The sequence below is a fragment of the Manacus vitellinus genome, unplaced genomic scaffold (genome assembly GCF_001715985.3).
Source record: "Manacus vitellinus isolate BGI_N305 unplaced genomic scaffold, ASM171598v3 scaffold_9_pilon, whole genome shotgun sequence".
NCBI lineage: Eukaryota > Metazoa > Chordata > Aves > Passeriformes > Pipridae > Manacus > Manacus vitellinus.
In genome coordinates this window covers 1,103,430-1,124,134 of record NW_021940917.1, presented here as the reverse complement: position 1 = coordinate 1,124,134, position 20,705 = coordinate 1,103,430, and the positions used below count along the sequence as shown (strand labels likewise).

At 35.3% G+C, this 20,705-nt stretch overlaps 1 protein-coding gene across 3 annotated transcripts; it reads right to left on the bottom strand.

Annotated features, from left to right (window-relative positions):
• Positions 1 to 171: 171 nt before the first annotated feature.
• On the bottom strand, positions 172 to 20,699 carry CARNMT1 (carnosine N-methyltransferase 1). Of its 3 annotated transcripts, none has more exons than XM_008931769.4 (8): positions 20,643 to 20,699; positions 17,965 to 18,160; positions 16,835 to 16,998; positions 9,785 to 9,925; positions 5,742 to 5,920; positions 4,611 to 4,724; positions 3,557 to 3,660; positions 172 to 3,311 (listed from the first exon to the last, which is right to left on the bottom strand). In XM_008931769.4, exons 2-8 carry the CDS (start codon positions 18,151 to 18,153, stop codon positions 3,207 to 3,209), a joined length of 996 nt encoding a protein of 331 aa, XP_008930017.1. In that variant the 5' UTR covers positions 18,154 to 18,160; positions 20,643 to 20,699; the 3' UTR covers positions 172 to 3,206. The 3 variants fall into 3 exon arrangements, 2 of the variants coding, with proteins under 2 accessions (XP_008930017.1, XP_017941477.1); XM_018085988.3 differs by lacking the exon at positions 20,643 to 20,699 and adding an exon at positions 20,418 to 20,621; XR_001922359.2 differs by having other exon boundaries at positions 3,195 to 3,311; positions 4,615 to 4,724.
• Between the last annotated feature and the right edge of the window lie 6 nt (positions 20,700 to 20,705).

The window sequence follows — 20,705 nt, the reverse complement described above, 5'->3', positions numbered from 1 at the left end:
CCAAGCTTTAATATCCAAAAAGCCCCAGGTCCATTACACACACTGTAAAATAGCGGGAAGTGGACGCAGAGACGTGAAACTTTTCATCCTTATCTTCGCAACCGATTTCAGAAGGTATCACGTAAAAAACCCAAACAAATAAAGGAACAAAAAAACTCAGGCCATTTTACATTTGTCAAACTCCATATAAAGAAGCTTTACACTTAAGGTTATGCAGCATTTTATTTTACATCTGTTACTATGTACAGTTTAATAACGACCTAAACTAAACAATCTCATCTGATGAACACCTTGAACATTCTCCCCCACGTATACAACCGAATAGAACAGTGATCACATTCTATAATACACAACGACCCTCATAACAGTACAAGTGGTGAATTCTAGGAACTCATAAATAGGTAGGTAAAACACTACTAACACAGCTCATTCACAAGATTATTTTACTTCCAACTCTTAATGTGACTGTTGCGATTTAAAAGAATATTGTGCGGGGAAGACGGCATTTTCTAGATCAGAAATAAAAGCACACAACCATATTATACCTGATGTAAGCAAATAAAAACATTTTCAGAAAATACATAAAAATGGCAACTGTGACAACATGGGGTGGCAAGGAACAAAACTACCAGAACAAAGGATAATAACATTCAACCAGAAAGAAAGAGTCCCATTGCCTATTCGTGAAAAGCAGGAACACCACATTCCAAGTTACAGGCGGGATAGGAGGCAGAAATTGGGTAACATTACAGATAGATATACTACTCAGTAATAGCACAATTTACATTCACTTAAGCTATGTCTGATTCCAAGGAGCGTGAAAATTAAGTAAAATGCTAATCATATTCTGGTAGAAAAAAAGCAGATTTAAACCAAAGAATCATAAATTCCCTCAAAAATTAAAGTAAATGGTACAATACAGAAATTAAAGCAAGTGGCTTTTTTATTTTTAAGTGTGCAAGGGTTTTTATTTTTAATTTTATGTTGCAATAGCATTGTTTCTTCTTGAAACACATCTCTCTTGGAGCAGGGTAGACCTTTGATACCTCATCTGTGGAACTGAGTCATGGTGGTGCACTTTTAGAAAGAATAGTTCAAATAAGACTTTTTTAAGCCATGGTATACTTAAAAACTGCTGTTGACCAGAAACTTCTATTTCAATAAGGATTCTGAATGGAAAGGGGCAAAGTACTGTAAGATATACAGATGTGTGCTTTCTTATGTGGTGTTCAAACTATAAAAAAAAAGTTGGTGTTTTTCTTCCTTGCAGATTTTCAATTTAGGAATAAAGGCACAAAATTCTGGCCTTAATTGGAAAAATCCAAAAGCCGTAACAAATCTATTAAAGGGAGGTGATTAGGACACCACCATGAAAGACAGGACTAAAAATAATGAGAACTAAACAAGATATTGACCAGTGTCATTAAGGTCAAATATGAAAAAAACTTGAGCCCTCATAAGGCTTTTATATTTTAAAGATCATTTTGAAAATGCGTGAAAATGATACTTAAGGTAATTAATATATTAAGAAAACAAAATGCTTAACATGACACCGCCACTCAGAATAGTGATTATTAATTAATGTTGTTCTCATGTACGTCATAACTTCCAAGTGAAAGGAGATTAAACCTCTTGTATAGTATCATGACTTGTACATTAAATATTCACCTAAGCCACATCTGCTAGGAAAAAACCACATTAGTATAAGGAACAAGCCAAGAAGTCAGAAGGATAAAGTGTCTGAAGTTATCCTGCATATCCTGACTCATGCAGAGGTGATTAGGTTATAGGACATATTTACATGTAACTTTGTGAGAAACCTCTCGTTATTTAATTTAGAAAGATTCAATTACCTATGAAACAAAGGAACTGTATCATCAAGGAAAGGTTTATTCAGCATGAGCCGGTCTCATCTCACACCAAGGTCCCAGGGAGAAAAGACCCCTTGGGTTTAAATGTCATGTATTTTATAGTTTTACAAAATCCCATCTTTTTTCAGATAAGTTTAATATATTAATTTTTACCTAAAAAGGCTTCCTTTTCTCCAAAAATGGGCTTTCCCTTCTTTCCCATTGGCTGCGAGGCATCCTCTGTCAAAAATGATGGATCTTCCCTTGTTCTTACCCCAAAGACAAAAAAAGAAACCCCTCTATTCAAAATTTGCCAAATGGCCCAGAAATATTTTAATTTTTACGAACTTTATATTTCCCTTATCCCGGCCGCAAAAGAACCCTGGTACCCAGTCCAGTTTGGAACTGGATACCTTACAACTTCACGATGTGCCTATAATTTTGTTTTGTAATAAAAAAAATGTATTTTATTTCTCATAACTTCACTGCCCCGAAAGATGTTTTTATGTTGTACTACCTACACGTGGCATGGATAACTCAGCTATGCTTATCAACTTTGGAAGTTTTAGCTTAAGCAGTCAGATGACTCAAAATCAATGTATTACAAGATGGCAAAGCATCTAACACATTTCAGTTTCAACACAAAGCTCAATCAAAATTGTTAGTATTCCTCAACTGAGGTTATCATACTGCTTCTCACACATTGCTTTTTCTTCACTCAGTATTCTGCTTTCACATAGTATTTCAAATTGCCCACTGTTAACAGTGGTACAGTCAAAGATTAGCATTTATACAATAATCTACTTCATTTCAGTTCCACAGAAAATGCTCTACCAGTTTTGATGGTTTTTTTATCTGTCAAGAATAATTTTACCACTTTCCAACCATTTCAGACTTCATAATTTAAGTATACATTTAAAAATACTTCTCTAAACATGACACAGATAATACAGTAAGCACCTCCATGCATTCCTAATATCAGATAATAGAAAAAAATCACTATAAATCTATGAAATATTAGGCAGTATATGCAGAGAATTAGCCTACTTATGGCAAACATTTAATTTTGTTCTCAAGAAAACATTTTTGCTTTTATTTCTAATGCACTCCAAAGCACAATGACAGTGTATGTGAACATTACATCCTTCACCTTCACAAGTATATTACAAATATGCATGGCATAGTGTATGTCCGAACAGCAATAGAGATATTAAGAAAATAGACACTATCTATATCCTCTTAGGAATAAGAAGGCACCACTATGTGAGGTTGTGTTCATACATCACCCAGACCACTTTACCCTCATTTCCAGCTTTCAAGTCAACAGTTTTTTTTCTCATTAACCTATTCACACCACTACTGTTCTGGTTTTCTCACCACAAACAACACGCATTCATAGTAGTATTTCATCATGGAGAGTTCATTCACAGTGTAAGTTGACAGTACAGATTCTTTCTCCACCTAAAAACAAAGCAGCAGTTTTCAAGACAGCTTCTCTACAGAAACTATACAAGAAATTGCTATATTAGATTTCAAGGCCCATCTGTACACCTCTCAAAAATGAGAAAAGCAGATAATTTGTAACACATACTCCTAGATGTTATTAATAAATACCATTATGTTGAACTAAATTTATGGTGGTTTATCAAAGCAGTTTGCTTGGTTTATACCACTACTACTCATTGCAAACTGCACCACGTTCTTACCTCTATATGGAATCCATATTGTAGAATAACATTTTTTATATCCTCATAGCTTAATTCTATAGAAAGTTCATTTCCCAAGTTTTCAAAATGGTAAAGGAGAGGACCTAGAGTACAAAGATACAATAGAAATGGCTATCAAAAAGACAAAAATGTTTTCAAAATGAAGAGCACATACTGAAAGTACAACAAATGCTTATATCCAGACTCATATTCAAAAATGTGGAAGGTTCCCTGCCCACAGCAGGGAGGTTGAAACTAGATGATCTTTGATGTCCCTTCCAACCCAAATCACTCTATGATTCTATAAATACTGACAAAAGAATGCATTTCTATCACTCAAGTACGATTTTTATAATGAATTTCAGAATCAGTGCAAAACTAAAACAAATTACTTCAGCTGCGTCACATTCCCCAACAGATTGTTTTCTGTATCTTAAAATTTCTTCAGCCCAGCATTACCTCTCTCTCTAAAACTCAGGAGCTCTGCCTGCACTCTGTGACTGGCCAGGACTGGGATAGTGACTGACTGCCCAGTGACTGACCAGTTTATACTATGAAAAATATTTAATGCCTGAGTTTTGTCTGACATTCCTTCACCATGGAAGACTTCAGTTAAATCTCTTTTGTTTTGATCCAAGGCATACATAAATCTCATTGCCAAAATGTCTGCTTAGAAGCACAGTACCAACTAGACATTAAAAAAAAAAAGCAAGAGTGTATTTACACATAGAATAAGTTTTACTGTCTTAGAAAAGTAGCAAAAAAGAATATTAGAACACTACATTTGTCAAATAACAAATGTTTGATGCCCAAATGTTAAACCTACCACTAGGAAGATTTACTTGCCTATTCGAAAATCACATGGTGTTGACTTGATTGTAACTAGCAAACATCTGAACATATTTTGAACATTTCTGAGATAATTTCCAAGCCCTGTATTTTTCTAGCTGTACAGTTTTCTGCACAGACACACTCATCCACACACACTTTTCAAGTATTAGATGCCTATTATTTGATCAAAAATAAGTCAAAAAGAGAGGCTGGTCACACTTGCCTACATTTATCCATATTCCTCCAGGCTTTAGTATTTTCCATATAGTATCAATGTAATCAATAACATTATGTGCTGTATCTATGAAAAAGCAAGTTGCTACGCAGTCCCACGTATCTGCATAAAAAGAGCAAAGTATACAGAGATTAGTTTGAATACTTTTACCCTGTGAAAGTTCATCATTTAACCCTGGCATTTGTTCACATACTCAGAATTACTTTCAACTAACAACATCTGAAGGCTCCTAATTTTGTTTACAAGTAAATAAAATATTTTGGTTTATATTAAAAATTGTTATGTTTGGGTTCATTTGACCTGTATAGTGTGTATATGTACACATACACTCTGAAACATTACATATAGTTATGTATACACTTCATAAAATTGGTCATACACATAAAATGACATGTATACTGTAAAATGTAAATGTTGTAACATTTTATATAAATGAAGCCTCAAGTGTGCTATTACTCATCTGTCCTATGAACTTCATATGACAACTGTTAAAAATATAACTGCAAAAATACCCAGTGATTTTAGGCTACCTAGTTAGTATTTAGAATACAAGTCTATGTTCACAAATCACTTAGCTTTAAAACATTTTATTCGGTATCTGAATATTTCCCCAGCTGTTTTTTACTGGTCAATTTAACAAGCGGGAACTTTCAAAATCTACCTTTTAATGCATGAGTCTCCCTGTTTTTCTCTAAAATTGCATTCTTGAAATTGCAAAAATTTTAAGTTCTGTAAATAAAATAAAAAAAAGTCTTGAGGATTTATGCCAGTATCAGATGTTGTAATGGTAAAGACAGACTCTTCAGAAAATTAAGTAACTGTAAGGAAGGGTCCTGCAAGATCTGTTAGACAAGGAGGCATCCGTATTCTTTTTATAACTAAGAAGAAAAGAAAAGCTGATTTGGAATAAGAAATAGACCTATTGATTTGCACTTTATTATACAGCTGGAGAAATATTCTGAATAAGAAAATCTTGCTACAGTTAGTAGCTAGTTGTACTACAGTTTTTCTACAGTTTTCCTCAGTGTTTGTAGACACAGTTCCATTCTCTCTCTAATCATTAACTATCCCAAATACTCTGAAGATACATGGATAGCCTAGAGGTTTGCATTTACTCACTGCACTCAGAATAAATTTCTTGAAAATCCCCTGCGGTCATAGAGAAGTTTGAACCAGAAGGAAGGCTGTGAGGATCAACATCTGGGAAATAAATTGGTCGTATCTGATCAGCAGATCTTCTGTTATTGCTAAACTGATGAATCCAGGGATAAAGCTTACATGAGTTAATTTCAGAGCATCTGCAAAATATGAAAATCAGCAAAATTCAGTTTCAACTAACTGCTTACCTCTTAGAAATATAAGCGTCAAAGTTCTTGTAAAAGCTACACATTTGCTAAAGGACTTAATCTAATTCACAACACTTCAGATTGCCCATCATTATGAACTGATCAAAAAATTAATTTTACTCTGACACACAAATTATCGCAAAATAACCACCCAGTTTTAAAATTCTCTTTTCCAACTTTTTATAATTTTCTCTAACTCATTTCTCTGCTGAAAAGAAAATACATAAGTTTATTTTGTAAGAATAATGAAATTTATGATTTACTATATTCTATAAAGCAACTATTTTCTGGATAATTTATCTTCCTATTTAAAAAAAAAAAAGGAGTAACATTGGTTCCATTAATTTTATTGGAAATGTTTGTTCCCATTCTAGACTTTTCAGTCTTTTCTGAACCATAATCATAGAAGGTTCTGAGACACAGTAGATTAAAAGCATTTTCCAGATGCTAACGGAAAGGATGCTTTAAAATTTCAAAAAATAAATAAATGCTATTTTGCAAAGCACACTAGAAGTCATTTTAAGTTTGTAACATCTGGATCACTGCAATTACACTAAGTAAACATGTCTTTGTAGAATAAAATTTCTGGGTTGACATGACTAACTAAATCAACTCTTCTTTTAAAAAGTGATAAAATAAAGCATTTAAGTATAATAAGAAGCTTTTCCCATGGTCTTGTAAAATCAGTTTGTAACTAAAAAGTGAAAACATTTTCTTTCAGAGACAACAGAGGATACAGCTGTCCCATAAAATACATATCATGGAATGCTCCATAAACTGCAAGCAATCTACTGGGTTATAGAAAGTGCATTCTTTTGGTTGGTGGTTAGAATACATCTGTGATGGTCTTTGAAATAACGTTTTTTACCTTCTTCATGTCATATTTATATTTCTTTTTATCACCTAAAAAATAATACAAAACTAACTTTTATTTGAGCAGCAGTATACTGAAACAATTCCAAAGGAAACTGCTAATTTAATAGAAAAGACCAACCCCTTTTCATATACAAGCTTGAAAACCACCATTTCCAGCTTCAGCAATCTGTACTTCAAAACTAAGTACTCCAGTCCTTTGCAATTCCATCATTCCAAAAAAACACGTGTCACATATGTTATATTATAAAACTCTAACAGATTCAGTTGTGGCACACTTCTTTATTTTCCATAGGGGCAGGGCATTTACTGTTCAGTTCTGGAAAAAACTGATAGGTCAAATCTCACTTCTGACCACTGGTTTATAGATCAAGAGTAATTTAACTGTTTTGATCCTAAGGCATTCATGGACATGCAACAAACAAGCCTTCTCCAAATGTCAAGATTTCTCTAAAATTAAATTCTTTCCAGAATGTACAGATTAATCAATTACTAGCATGAATTCTACTGGTGTTAATTAAAGTTTTTTAAACTAACTCTATTTTAACTTGTGTACAAAGTGATTTTATATTACTCGAATGGAACTTTCTCAAAGCGAGTGACACCAAGGCTATTGACCCTGTGCTCTAGAAAACAGCACATCAGCAACCAGCTGCTCCTGTCTCATCCACACAGATACCACTGTTGTTTCCCCTCCTGTCAGATCTCACAGGGAAGTAAAGTGTCCTGTGACTTTAGGCTGCCCGGCAGATGCAGAAGAACAGATTATGCTTTTCAGTTTTTCCTCTTCCAAAACTTTAAGAAATGAAGTGTGTCTGTACCACTGGTGATCACCTCTGACATCTGTCATTATGTCCAGAACTCAAGCAAACACTAGAAAAATACACCACATAAAAACCTTACACGTACAAGGAAAAGTAGAATTTCCCATAAAAGAACTGAAGCAGCTTTGGAGCCACTGTAGCTTAAGTACTCCAGGATCACTTTATTCTCAAATTAGTGCTTCCTCAACAGAATAACACACTCTAAATAATTTCAAATACTTACAGTGACCACAGTTATGCCTTGACACATACTCTACATATCATACCATGCACCTCTATCCACTGTAACAAAAGTTCACCATCTAAGAAAATTAAGATTTTTTTTTTAAATATGTGAAAATCAGCAGATATCACTTTGTGTACAGAAATATTAAGTCACTGTACATCTAGGAACCTACTGTAGCAATTGACACTCAAAACAGTACTTTGTCCTCCTAAAAAAGAACTATGGTCAGAGAAAGAAGGTATATCCAAACTGTTAAGCACGTGTTAGCAAAATCCTCATGCTTTCATCAACTGAAAAAAGAAATTAAATTGAGACTATAGTTAAAAACTAAGTCACTAAATCCTTGGTTTTTACCACTCTTCCTTAACTACTATTTTCAGCTCATATTGATGAGTGCTGTTTCTTCCAGTTTCAGGAAATCAAAGATGTCCATTTCAGAAGGCTAACTGCGAACAGCCACTTAAGACTAAACTGAAAGATTCTCCAAGTCCCTAAGACCTTCATAAAAGACACACCAAGCCCCCAAATAGATCTGGCGGAAAGGAAAATGCTTGGATTTGAACTGAATTGACTGCAGTTCATAGTCAGGCTAGCAGTATTCTCTTTCAAGGAGATGTAACTGATAATTTGCCCAGAAGTGATGAAGATTACAGCAGTTACATAACACTCAATTTTGCTGTCTAAAATCACATACTGTTAGCAAGTTTAATGCATATACACCTCTTTGCTAAATATCCTGTATAAACAGGAAACACTACATGAGCACTAGATGCTACAAATGATTACCACTGTTAGCTAAGCGTGAATCTTCAGGACAATTCCACATATAGGCCAAAGACTCATTATTTAAGGAAGCCTGCCATCAGGCAGGATGGTAGGGATGAAGTAGGGATGGTAGGGATGAAGTTAACCTCTGTGACAGTTGATCAGTGCTACCAAAGATGGGAAATGAATACTTTTATGCTGCTTTGAATAATTTCAAAAGTTCCAAAGCACAAGAGGAATGTGGCTTCCTTTCAATAGCTGCAAGGCATCAGTCAGATCAACTGTAATATACAATTTCACCAGTAGATGATTCATTTGAGAATAATGTAGGAAAAAAGAACAAATGAACCTCCAGTAAATATCTGTTTCCAACACATTGACCTGTTACACGCAGAGGCAGCAGCCATCATAAACAGTGTTTTCCTCTTGCTGTTTTTGAACAGTAAGCTGTAAGAGATGTAAGATCATCACGGTGCACTGTGGACAATCAGTCTACAAACAGATCTTTGTTTTATGGTAATACAGAATACAAACCAATAGTTTAGGTGTTTTCAGCAAAGGTGTACACTTAGAGACTGATGAATGACTGGCAAATTGTCTCTCTGAACTTGGCACCAACTCCACCAAAAAAACAAAACATCCCCCAGACCACTTTCATATTTGCCCACCTGTAGTCTTCCTACCCTCTTTCTTAGTATGGAATGTAATACTTTCTTTTAGCAGCTTTCTTCTGTTAATAATCACCAGCACTACATACCACGAACATATTTAAGAGCCCGTATTTGACACCAGTAAGAGAGCTGCGCATTTTACAGAACCACGTGAAATAAATCACAAAACCTAATCAAAATTTTGCAGAAAATCTGTGGTACAATCTAGAGATTCTACATCTCATAACTTAAACCCCATGCTTCCTATCATTTTAATGACTCAGACACAATCCCTCCTTCCCCATTTATCCCTATGACTTCTTTTTTTTTTTCATTAAAACATTGTAAACAGTGGTTATGTGTGTCCTGTATTAGGACTTACAAATCTGTTCTTGTGAGATTTACATATTCAGACTTTTCTCATTTATGACTTTGCCTCTCTAGGTTTTAATCAGCAAGTAAAATGTAAGCTATATACCTGTTGAGTACAAAGTTAGAAGAAAAGAGCATAAAGAGGCTCCATTCATTTCCTTGGCAAGCATAACCGAGCATAGCTATTTCCCACGCCAATCTACCTAGCCCAGCACCAGGTACCAGGATATTAACTTTGGAGAAATCCCTGCAACAGAACAAAAATAATAGTTAAATCTTTATCTGATACCTCTTAACACAACTTAGAGGTCCACTCAAACATTTTCCCCCCATATACTTAGATATTATACTTCCTGTATGACTTTATTTTTAAATGGAAACTGAGCCAGTTCTGATCAGATTGGTTAATTGTACAGTCAAAACAACACACAGAAACTACTTAAAAGAACATATACAACCCTCATTCAGAATACAGAGCATAATTAGTGAACGATATTTTTCCTTAAAACTTTTACAGTTATCAAGCCAAAAATCTCTTAAGTGAATAGAAGAACATTATCATATGAACCGTGTATTTTTCCAAGTCCCACTGATAATCAGCAAGTATTCTAGATACATTTTTGTTACTTTGCATGAAAAATAAACAAGTATTTTGACAGGAGAAATGAGAAACATGAAACCTCCATAATCTGATGAGCAATTCAGAATGTAAAAACCTTGGTCACCATCTCAGCAACTGTGGGTTTCCCTGAAGTATCTAAGTGACATACTTCCTAAATTGGCTCTCCAACCCTTTAACCCTAACTAGGCATCAAGTTGAAGACAACCAGAAGACATCCAGCAGTGTGTTTACTGAAATACCTAGAAAAATCTCTCCCATCTTCCAAGTGCAGCAACTAACGAATAGGAGAACTAAGAATCTCAATATTTGCTCCTCTTTGAGGCAGAAAAGGCAATACAGATTACTGTAACCATCAGACTTCCACCACAGTGCAATGAAATCTCCACTCATACAACAAAACCCCCTCCCATGCCAAACTGAAAAGATACTTAATCTAAAAAGAAATATTTTTTCAGTTTCCAGCCATGAACAAGACTTTATGATTTCATATACCAAAAAAAAGCACGAACACTCATACTACTCTCTGGTTTGCATGTCACGTGCAAAGACAAAACATGTCTATCAATTTATATGCAACTAAATGGAAGAGGAGGCCACAATCAGAAGATCCAAGCACAGACAGCAAAATGCAAAGCCTTTGACAGCTTAAAAATTCAGCATTCCAAGAAGGGTTCAAAAGAGTTAGCATGCTGCATAAGCACAAAGATCACTGAAGGAGAGTTATGTAAATTCTGAAAAGCTGTACATTTCTGAACACTATTACCCAAAATCAACAGAAAGTATTATTCTTTTCTAAAGGGCACACAGTGTAACAAAGAAGATTTAACAGTGTCTTTTGGGTTTTGACCTAATCACGTAATTAGTGATGACGCCTCTGAAATGGAAAAATCATTCCTGACTTTCATTTCATTCCCATTATATGTGCAGGCTCTTTTTCTGATTAAAAAGAAGTAGGAAATCAAGACTTTGTTATTACTTAAGAGCACTCCCGTGAAGCAATGGTTCTCACTACCTCTAGTCTACAAGAGAAACCAGAAGACAGTCCTACTGAAAAAAAAAAAATTAATTCAGGAGAAAACTACATGCTCAAGACAATACTTTTGAAAATATGGAACCAGAAGAAGAAGGAAGAAGAAAATGCACTTTCCGGAAGAAGCTAGAAAAGCCTCAATCTAAAGTTTTTCCTATTCATAGTGATACACTGTTATTCTAAATGTATTTCTAACCTCATCTATTTCTTCATTTCCTTACAATTTCACTTTATTCATGAAAAATTTAGACTAGCTCTACACAGATTTTAGCACATCCAAGTGGACACTTCTACAATGAGTGGGTTGAAAAGCCTTAAGCCACTTTTAAGATCATGATACATTGATTAGAAAAAAGACTTTTCTTGAAACAACCTAATAATGCAGGTGTATTCATATTTTGAAATCTGCACCTTTATGCATCCTAAAACAAGATAAAGCCTCTAACAGTCGAGTTGATTTTAAATTGCTTGTAATTGTCTTGTATCTTTTCATTCACAATATAAAGTTTTCGTATTTCTAAACTAATTTTCCAAATTCTCTCTTAGTAAGTAGTTTTCTATTGTATTTTTCTGGTGCAGTCTTAACTAAATTTTCATTTGTACCTTTATTAAGGGATTAAGGCCTGTCTGGAAATTTGTTAGCAATGTAATTTCTACCTATACTCTTTACATCAGTTGCCAGACACTGGCCCTGGCCATCAACTTCATTTCAGCCTACAGAGTACAGCTAATAAATACAATATAACCAAATCTCAGTCCACTAACATTGAACTAGCCTTCCAAAACGGTTCAAGAGCATTTTTTTTTTAATTTATAGTCAGAGAAATTAGGTATGTGGCAAACTGACTGCATAACAAGTAGTGACTGCTGACAGTGTCCTGTTTTCAGAAAAAATGGTCAAACACCTTCTTCTTTTCAAGACTTAAAAAGAAGTGTTTGTGACAACCTATTAATGAATTTAGAAAAAATTAAGGTATGAAAGCTGTGGTAGTGGAAGCACCCCAATGCACTATGTACGTTGAATTTTAAATCATGACAATAGCTAAAAATCTTTAATTGCACAGAAATTGCTTTTTTAACAGCCACAGTCCTTTAACAGATTAGAAAAAACACACTTTCTTTTGGTGGATATGTGATTGCAGCAGTAGCTAAGACAATTAAAAAAAAAAATCAAAACCTGCAATAATATAATAACCCAAAGTTATCCACAGTGAAAACTAGCCTTGATCCAGTCAGCAGCAGCAGGATTTCTACGACACATCTAGCAGCAGTTAGGAACATAAATGGGTAATCAACAAATATCCACTAAATAACTGTGGTCCAGTAGAGTAGAAACATTAGCCTATTAACTTGGCAGGGAGAGGAGGCTAGCCAAAGAGCAGGGAAAGCAGGCAAGAGGGCTGCATGGTTCTGTTTGGCTCAACTACTGAAACTGCAAAAATCTCTTAAAAAAAGATAGTGGAGAAATATCAGAAACAACCAAAATCTGTCATGACATTTTTGTACCGCATTTTGCAGTGTGATATATTTTCAGCTTTTAAGGAAGATTTTAACTTTTTTAAAGGTGTGCTTTTTTTAACAGGAAACATTAAACATGATTAAAACAGAGGCTTATTTCATGCATATTGTGCTGTAACCAAAAATAATGGTGCTAAAGTGGTAGACATGCTCAGCAAAATGAAAATTAGTGTATCTCATGAAACATGAAACTCATTTTCATAAACTAAACACTGTAGTTCAATTTATGTAATGAACAGAAGTGATAAATACACATCCCATACAGAGGTGGGCTTCTCATCAGTGGAAATATCAAAATAAAACCACACTGTGGGAATCCTTTCCTGGTGTTTACAATGTCTGTATATTTAAATCCAATTCTCAGCATAGGATTTTCATTATTTTACTTAAATCATATTTTCAGAGACTTTTTAAAGACAAACACTAAACAGCACAATAATTTGAAGACAAATTTTTCTCAAACTTGGCAGCTGAGTTTTACATACTTTCATGTAAAGATATGCAAAGCACTCAGTGGACTGTAGTAACACTGACGATAGTTTGCTCTTAAGTCCAATGTTTAAAGGGAAGCTTAAGCTAAGTACAAAAACCTCCAAGGACAGATGTATATTCTATAAAGTTAAATAAAATTCAAATAAAGCAGAAATTTCAACTCTACTATAAATGTGACTGAGCACATTCAAGAAGTATAACCAAGCTCAGGACCAATAAGCTGTTTTTCATATAAAAAGGAAACTAAGCTCTGGTGATCTCTTCTGGGCTGTTCTGCCAGCACCTTGGAAAATGCAATTGATTGCTGGACAGGATAACAAAGATAAATTTCAAATTATAGTTGATTCCAGAGGCCACATTAATGAGAAGCAAACAATGGAAAAAATACCTAAGTATACTGTTCTTGGCCATGGAATGATAATTAACAAAAAGGTTAACTATTTCTTAGATTTCTTTTGGAAAAGAAGCTGATGATCTTTACATCCTTTCACTTAAACAGGAAGGGTAACAACAGTAGAAGTGAAAGGAAACAAAGACAACAGAAAAAAGGGGAATCAGAAAAAAATGTATCAGTATGCTTATTTAATTTTCAACTTAAATGCTTCCCTGCAAAAATGCTTTAACAAACACATTCTACCAAGAAATAAAAATGTATCTACGTTTTACTATTTTTTCCTTCAGAAAGTAGTGATCATGGCTCATTCAGATTGAAGAAATACAAGAAATTTAAATACTACAGAGCACCTCTGAGCAGAAACACAATTAAATTCCAATATGAATAATGCAGGAAATCTATCAGTTCTTCGGGAAGACCTGATCTCATGGGATTTCACTTAAAAACACTTGATGGATCCTACTAACAGATTCTGCTAAGAAAGAATGAATTATTTCTGAAGAGGAATAAGAGGTAGGAATAGCTCTGGCCATGTATGTTATTTTTAGATGACAGTCTTATCAGAAGACTAGACTGAAACACAGGATAACAGCAGCACCTCTTCACACTGTTGTAATTTACAGCTACTTTCAACCGTTGCTTGTATTTCTTCTACTTCCCAGAAAAGCAAGCATATACAATACTTCGCTGCTTTTCCTGTTCTTTACATACCAACTGCACCCATACAGGTCAATCTTACAAAGAGCATACTACAACATGTGTGTGCATGGAGCGAAATATACTTTAATAGTTTCAAAAATTTAAACTTCTTTTTCACGTGATTCCAATGCAAGGAATCAATAACGTTAACAAATTATGTTAACTAGAAACTGCATGTACCATTCCATTGAGTATTACAAATTTTATGTATATTACAATTTCTTTTACAAAGTAAAAGGTGACTTGCACTGACAGTTTTAAATTTAAAATATTTATTTCTTTATCATTTTTAATGCAAAATACATCTAGAAAATTTGTTTTCATCACCCAGTGCCACCAACGCACTTTTTGTCTAGCACTTTCATCATCTCAGGAGACTTCAGCACAAAAGAGAACTCTAAAGAAATGCAAAGCTGAACTCTGAGGTTCATCTACAACCTGTTTTCATACATTGGTGTCCACAGTTAGTCCTCTCCCACTATAAACAAGAGACAGAATAACTCCACTATGGTCAGTTCAGGCCCTGTCCATAACTTCAAACTGAAAAACCCGCTATGCTTCAAAATCATAAAATCAGAGAATATGCCGAGTTGGAAAGGACCCATCAGGATCATCAAGTCCAACTCCTGGCCCTGCACAGAACACCCCAAAAATCCCACCATGTGCCTGAGAATATTGTCAAAACACTTCTTGAAGAGGTAAGTAGGAGAGTGCCTTTGGTAACTAGGAAAAAGAATGAGCTAGACAGTAGCTAACAATATGTGAACAGAGAAAAGGTTTTGCGCAAGTGCTACGACAGCTCCATAGTGATAATGAATATCAAACTTTTAAATAACGTATTTATTTAAAACATATTTTAGAAATCAAAAAAACCCACCACTTAGTTTGACAAACTCAAACTTGTAGTAGAGATGCTTGATCTATACAGTGATGTATTAGATTTTGGCAGAGACAAAATAAATGGTATTCCAGAGCCACCATAATAGGGACACATGCTCTGTCACGTTAGTTCTGTTTGACCACCACCAGAACTCCTAGTAAATAAGCACAAAACTACCAACTTCAGACTCACCCAATCTGTTACCACATGTTGCTTCCTAATATATACTGGAGGTTTTGAAATAGAGTTCATTGATGACAAATGTAAAAGTCAAGATTTTTCAGCCTCAGTCATGGATCTTTTAAGATCTGACATAAGCTATCTCCCTCATAAACAAAATCCATTAAAGGCTAGCATACAAGAGAAAAAGGTGAACTGCTACCTAACTATGAGTTTTTCTACAGACCCACACATCAGAGATGCACCAAATAACCTGCAGTATTTAATTCATTTCTATCTTATGTAGGGCACTATTAGCACTGAAAGCATTGCAAAGTTCACTTTCAGATAAAACATTTTGTATTTTGACATAAGTCAGTCCAAAGCAAAATAGAAATCAACCACGTCCATTCCATGTTGTGCCACCACAGTCTTTACTAATGAAACTAAAAAATGGCTAGTAGAAGAGATTTTCCAAATTTGTACTAGTACATTATTAACAATTACTGAGAGAGAAAAAACCCCAGAGTAATACCCACCTATATCAAATCTAAGTTGTGGTTCGTTACATTTGTGAGTAGAAAGTTCTCATATATTCTAACTGTAAGACTGTTAAGTTTTACCTAAAATATACTTTAAGATAACTGAGTTGATTAATTGACAGAATCATTAAACATGGAATTCTTATAGCACTACTACCTTTTGAGATTTTACCAGTATACTTCTACCTGAAGTTACCCAAAAAAACCCTGCATCAACAACTATTTTACAGTGTTAACAAGCCAATGTGGTTACAAAGTTACCCTCATACATGCAGCAAAGCTTTTTTAAGAATTGTCTTGTAACACCTGTTTGAAACCAAGCCTAGAATTTACTATTTTCCGAGTAAATTCTTAGTGCAACTAAGTGCAACTGCACTAGAGCTTAAGAGTATATTCCTCCTTCCTTCCATCATGAAGGGCAATAGTGATACTTCCTGCTGTCACAAGGGTCCTTGCTTTTATCTGCAGCACACACACTTTGATAATCTGCTAACCTGCAAACTTTACCTTGCTGACCACAACTGAGTTAACTTCACACACTCCTGAAGTCTTTTACTTGAAAGGTTAAATACATTCTGTTACACCAAGCTGCAGAACAACAAAACGCTATTCCTGATTTACCTGGTATTACTTCGTGAAGTTTATTAATATGGGTTTTTTGTATTAGAAATAAAAACTCTCCTGATTAAAAAATAAATTCCACTGCATTCACAAAAACTCCTGTATTTTGAAACCAAGTTTTTCATTACTCCACACAAACTTTGTTAGATTTGTGCAACAGTTTATCTCCACATAAATATAAGTCTTAAGACACTATTACCATCTTTCTTTTGGAAAGTTCTTTACAATTTCACTAATGATTGGTTGGTAGCAGGATTCTCTCTCAGACTTTCCCTCTTCACTCCAGTCTCTCACAAATTGTTTCAATGTGGACTTTAATTTATCCATGTCAAATGTTGAAGCTGGTGTTATCTTCCCGCTTCCCTGATTAACGTGGGGAAAAAAAAAAAGTTAGTGGAAAATGTACAAAGTTTTTTGAGTCTTGGGGGAAAAAACCGAAATTATAAACAGAAAAATGTCACGCTATAAGAGCTTTTGGGAGTTTTAGCTAACAAAGCACTTGCCTTTCATTCCTGGGACCAGAGCTCCAATCCACCTTAATATCCTAAACAAACTGAGTTTGCTGTCTCCATTTGGCATCCAAGAGACCAGTTTCCACATCAGAAAAAAAACATAGGGTATGGCATAGCAAAGCAAATTGGTAGTCCCTATTCAGGAAAGGACCAGGGCCTAGCTAGTGCAGAAGCTGAACTGGTTACTCTGAAAAGAGGAGCCCTCTAGGTACTGGTATGGCAATACTAAGAAGCTCACTTTAGAGTTGTCCATTACTGAATTTTGTCTGCCGATACCAAAAAGGACTTCAGTGTCCACCTCTATCAGTCTTTTAAGTCTGAGGGCCATTTTGTTTGACAGAGACGCCACACTAAAAAAGCAGGTCAAGTAGTAAAAAAGTGCTCACCAATAACAACATTAAAAATACTTGGCCCATCTAGAATTGCAACCAATTCAGAATGCTGCAACACACAATAACCTACAGTAAGACAGACAATATCATTTCTGTTCTACATAGTTAACAGAAAAAGAACTTTAAAATGTAAGCAGAGTAAAGCTAGAACTCCACAGAGAAAAATATCTTTTTACAAACATTTGCCAGATTCACAGTTAGTTTTCCTAAGTGTAACTAAAAGAACTAGCAAGAAACAGCTCTAGTAAGCATCAGCTTCACAAAATGTGAAAGAGTGAGAAAAGTGTAAGCAAGCAAGAAACAAGAAATGAGAAAATAAAGGCAAAAGGAAAGTTGGAGGCCTAGAGGTGTGAAAAACAAATGTAGAAAATCCCAAAGCATACAGACTTTAGTTTTGGATCAAGAAAAAGTCCACTTTCACATACGTCTTCTCCATATTCTTTATTTTCAAACATATGAACGCAGTCATTCACAATGGTCTGTAGTATCTCTTGATTATGATCAATGCACTTCCGAATCTTGTCAAGGTGTGGAAGAAATTGAGGAAGAAGACTCTGTTGGTTAGCTGGGAGAGACTTAAACTGCCTCTCTGTTCTGTTCACTCGTTCATGCATATTCGTTCTAAAAAGCAAAAGTTTTAGATATTTAGAACCAATACACAAATTACATGTAAATAATTCACTGTAACCTATTCCAATGACAATTATTCACTTTGTTATACACAGAAAGTGATCAGACTTTTTAATTCTTTACAGGAGAACAAGTTCTCAAGAATTTTTTAGGCAAACATTTTTTAAAGATCTAGTTCTACAATATCACTCTTTTTAACACGTTCCTGCTTAAGAGGACTTAAGTTTCATCATTAGCCACTTATTTCCAGAGCAGGTGATGACTACCTTAATCCATGGATCTACAAAATTTAACAAACAACCATCTCCAAGATTGTTTCCCAAATCCAATTAAATTGAATTAAGAGCTGGATGCAGTGGTAAACTTTGGCTACAGAAAAAATGACGTGGAGTGCGAATTGGGATCCTCAAGATCAACTGCTTCTGAAAGAAATGCAAAAGTCATAGCTAGACCATGCCAGAGTTCTGGCAGCCACACTAAGATACTAATCTACCCCCTTTTAACAGCATATTACCCTAAGTATTAGTACTGTGAATTTGATCATGGAACTGATACAAGCTAAAAATACCTCCTCCACTTCTCCAAGATAAAAGTTTCACAAAAAAGGTGAATCTTCTAAGCTTTTGCTAGAGTTTTCTAGATGTGACTTCTGTCTAAACTGACAGAAGTCTAGTTGCTGAGCACAGTCATAAAGCCAGGACAAGAGACACTGCCCCTTTTGTCCACCAAATCATTTAGGCTGGTCAAGTCATACTGCAGTTTCCCAAACTCTTGTGTCAGCATAAAGCTGTACGAAGTTGAAAACTAACCATCAGTGAGAGTACGGTGCAATTGCTGCAATTTTAGTTGCAACCTCAGTCTTGAAATTTGACCAGTTAATATTTCATGCACATGTTTCTGAGAAGGGCTTGTTCACTACAATAGCTACACTGGTTTAAAATTACATTAAGAAACAGAGAAGAAACAATAGAAAAATAAATTGATCCTCAATATAGAGCACATAAGCTTAACTTAACATCATCTTCTTGAAAGGTTTGATCCAAAAAAAAATATCTTTGAACCTAATTCTCCACCCTTTCATGCTAATTGCAAACATCTAGCAAAATTAATAATTCACTGAAATCAGAACTATAAATAATGAAGTTAAGTCTGTTTCTCTCAAGACGAGAAGAACAAGATCTGGACTGATCTGAAAGTGTGTTATTGCCTTATTCATACAGACGTTCCCAATTAATAAACATCTGTATGTAAATAAAAATTCCAATTATTTTAAACTACTGAGATATGTAATTTCACCTACATTCAGAGTTATTTCTTTGAGACAGAGGTAATTTAATTGAACTTCTGTATTGAAAATTTAGGTCACATCTTTTTCTTATGTATTTACTAAAACAAGCATTCAAAAGCAACCTAGAGCCACAGTTCAGCATGAGGTTGAGAATGATGTTCCCAGCTTGTAAGGCCTGAGGATAAAATTACATCACTGACATGAGTACATTACAGTTGGGAACTGCATTAATAGCCACTAGTATCAGATATTTTTAACTAAGTCTTTGATACATCCAGAATGAATTAGAGAATTCACTCGGGAAGACACACTGAAGTATCATCTAGACCAACCTCCCCGCTCAAACACTAATCCTGGAAAACAAATAAAACCGAAGACAGGAAAACCTCAAACAGGAGAAGTTACATAAATATCACCCACTCCTATCAAGAATCTCACTATCATGTAAAAATTACGCTTGTGACAAGAAGGGTTCAAAACACAGTAATGAGTCACATGATGGGGCTTGGTCCACTGAAGTACAGAGATATACAGTGTTGCTACATCCCAAATCTGCTTCCCAAACCTAAAAACAGGAAACAGTTTATCAAAATACTGAAGAAGACTGGACTTTTTCAGCCAGTCTCCACCACCGCCATCTTAGTAACTTGTTTCCTCTTCTATTCAATGGATTCAATCATAAAGTTAGATTTATCTAATTTCTATGGGGCCAGTAAGCCCTCTTCTAACTCAACAGATGTTATTAAAAATGGTAGCCATTAGCCCTTATCTCTCGGGCAAACTCAAATGTCTTTCACGAATTTCCCCAATAATTGAGACACCATTTGCATTTCTTTGCCAGCACGAACTACTATTGTTTTGAAGACTTTACAGTATCTTAGAGTATTTTATCTCCTAAGAAATCTTTCACACCCTCTTCAGGTTTGGTGCTTTCTTTTATGCTTCCGGACTGACAAGTACCAAAGCGACCTTGAGCGTATCCAGGAAGGTAAGTGGCGCAGAAGCCCCTTCCCGGCTCGGGCTGCTGTGCCCCGCCACCGGCACAGTGCTCGCCATGGAGCGCAGACCGCACGGGGGAGCGCCCTGCTCCGGGAGCTGCGGGACAGCCCGGAACCCTTCGGGGGCCGGTCAGCGAGCGCAGGGCCACCCTGCAGGAATCACGCACAGGGACCAGGTCTCCGTTACCCGTAATATCGGAAGGCGTTGATGATCCTCCGGAAATGCTCCCGCTCCAGACGTTCCTCCTCC

Coding starts and splice junctions, on each gene's coding strand:
- CARNMT1 (XM_008931769.4), bottom strand. CDS start 18,153: ATGCATGAACGAGTGAACAGAACAGAGAGGCAGTTTAAGTCTCTCCCA. Junction 16,999..17,964: donor ATAAAGAATATGGAGAAGAC/GTATGTGAAAGT, acceptor CACGTTAATCAG/GGAAGCGGGAAGATAACACC. Junction 5,921..9,784: donor TCTAACTTTGTACTCAACAG/GTATATAGCTTA, acceptor CATATTTTGCAG/ATGCTCTGAAATTAACTCAT.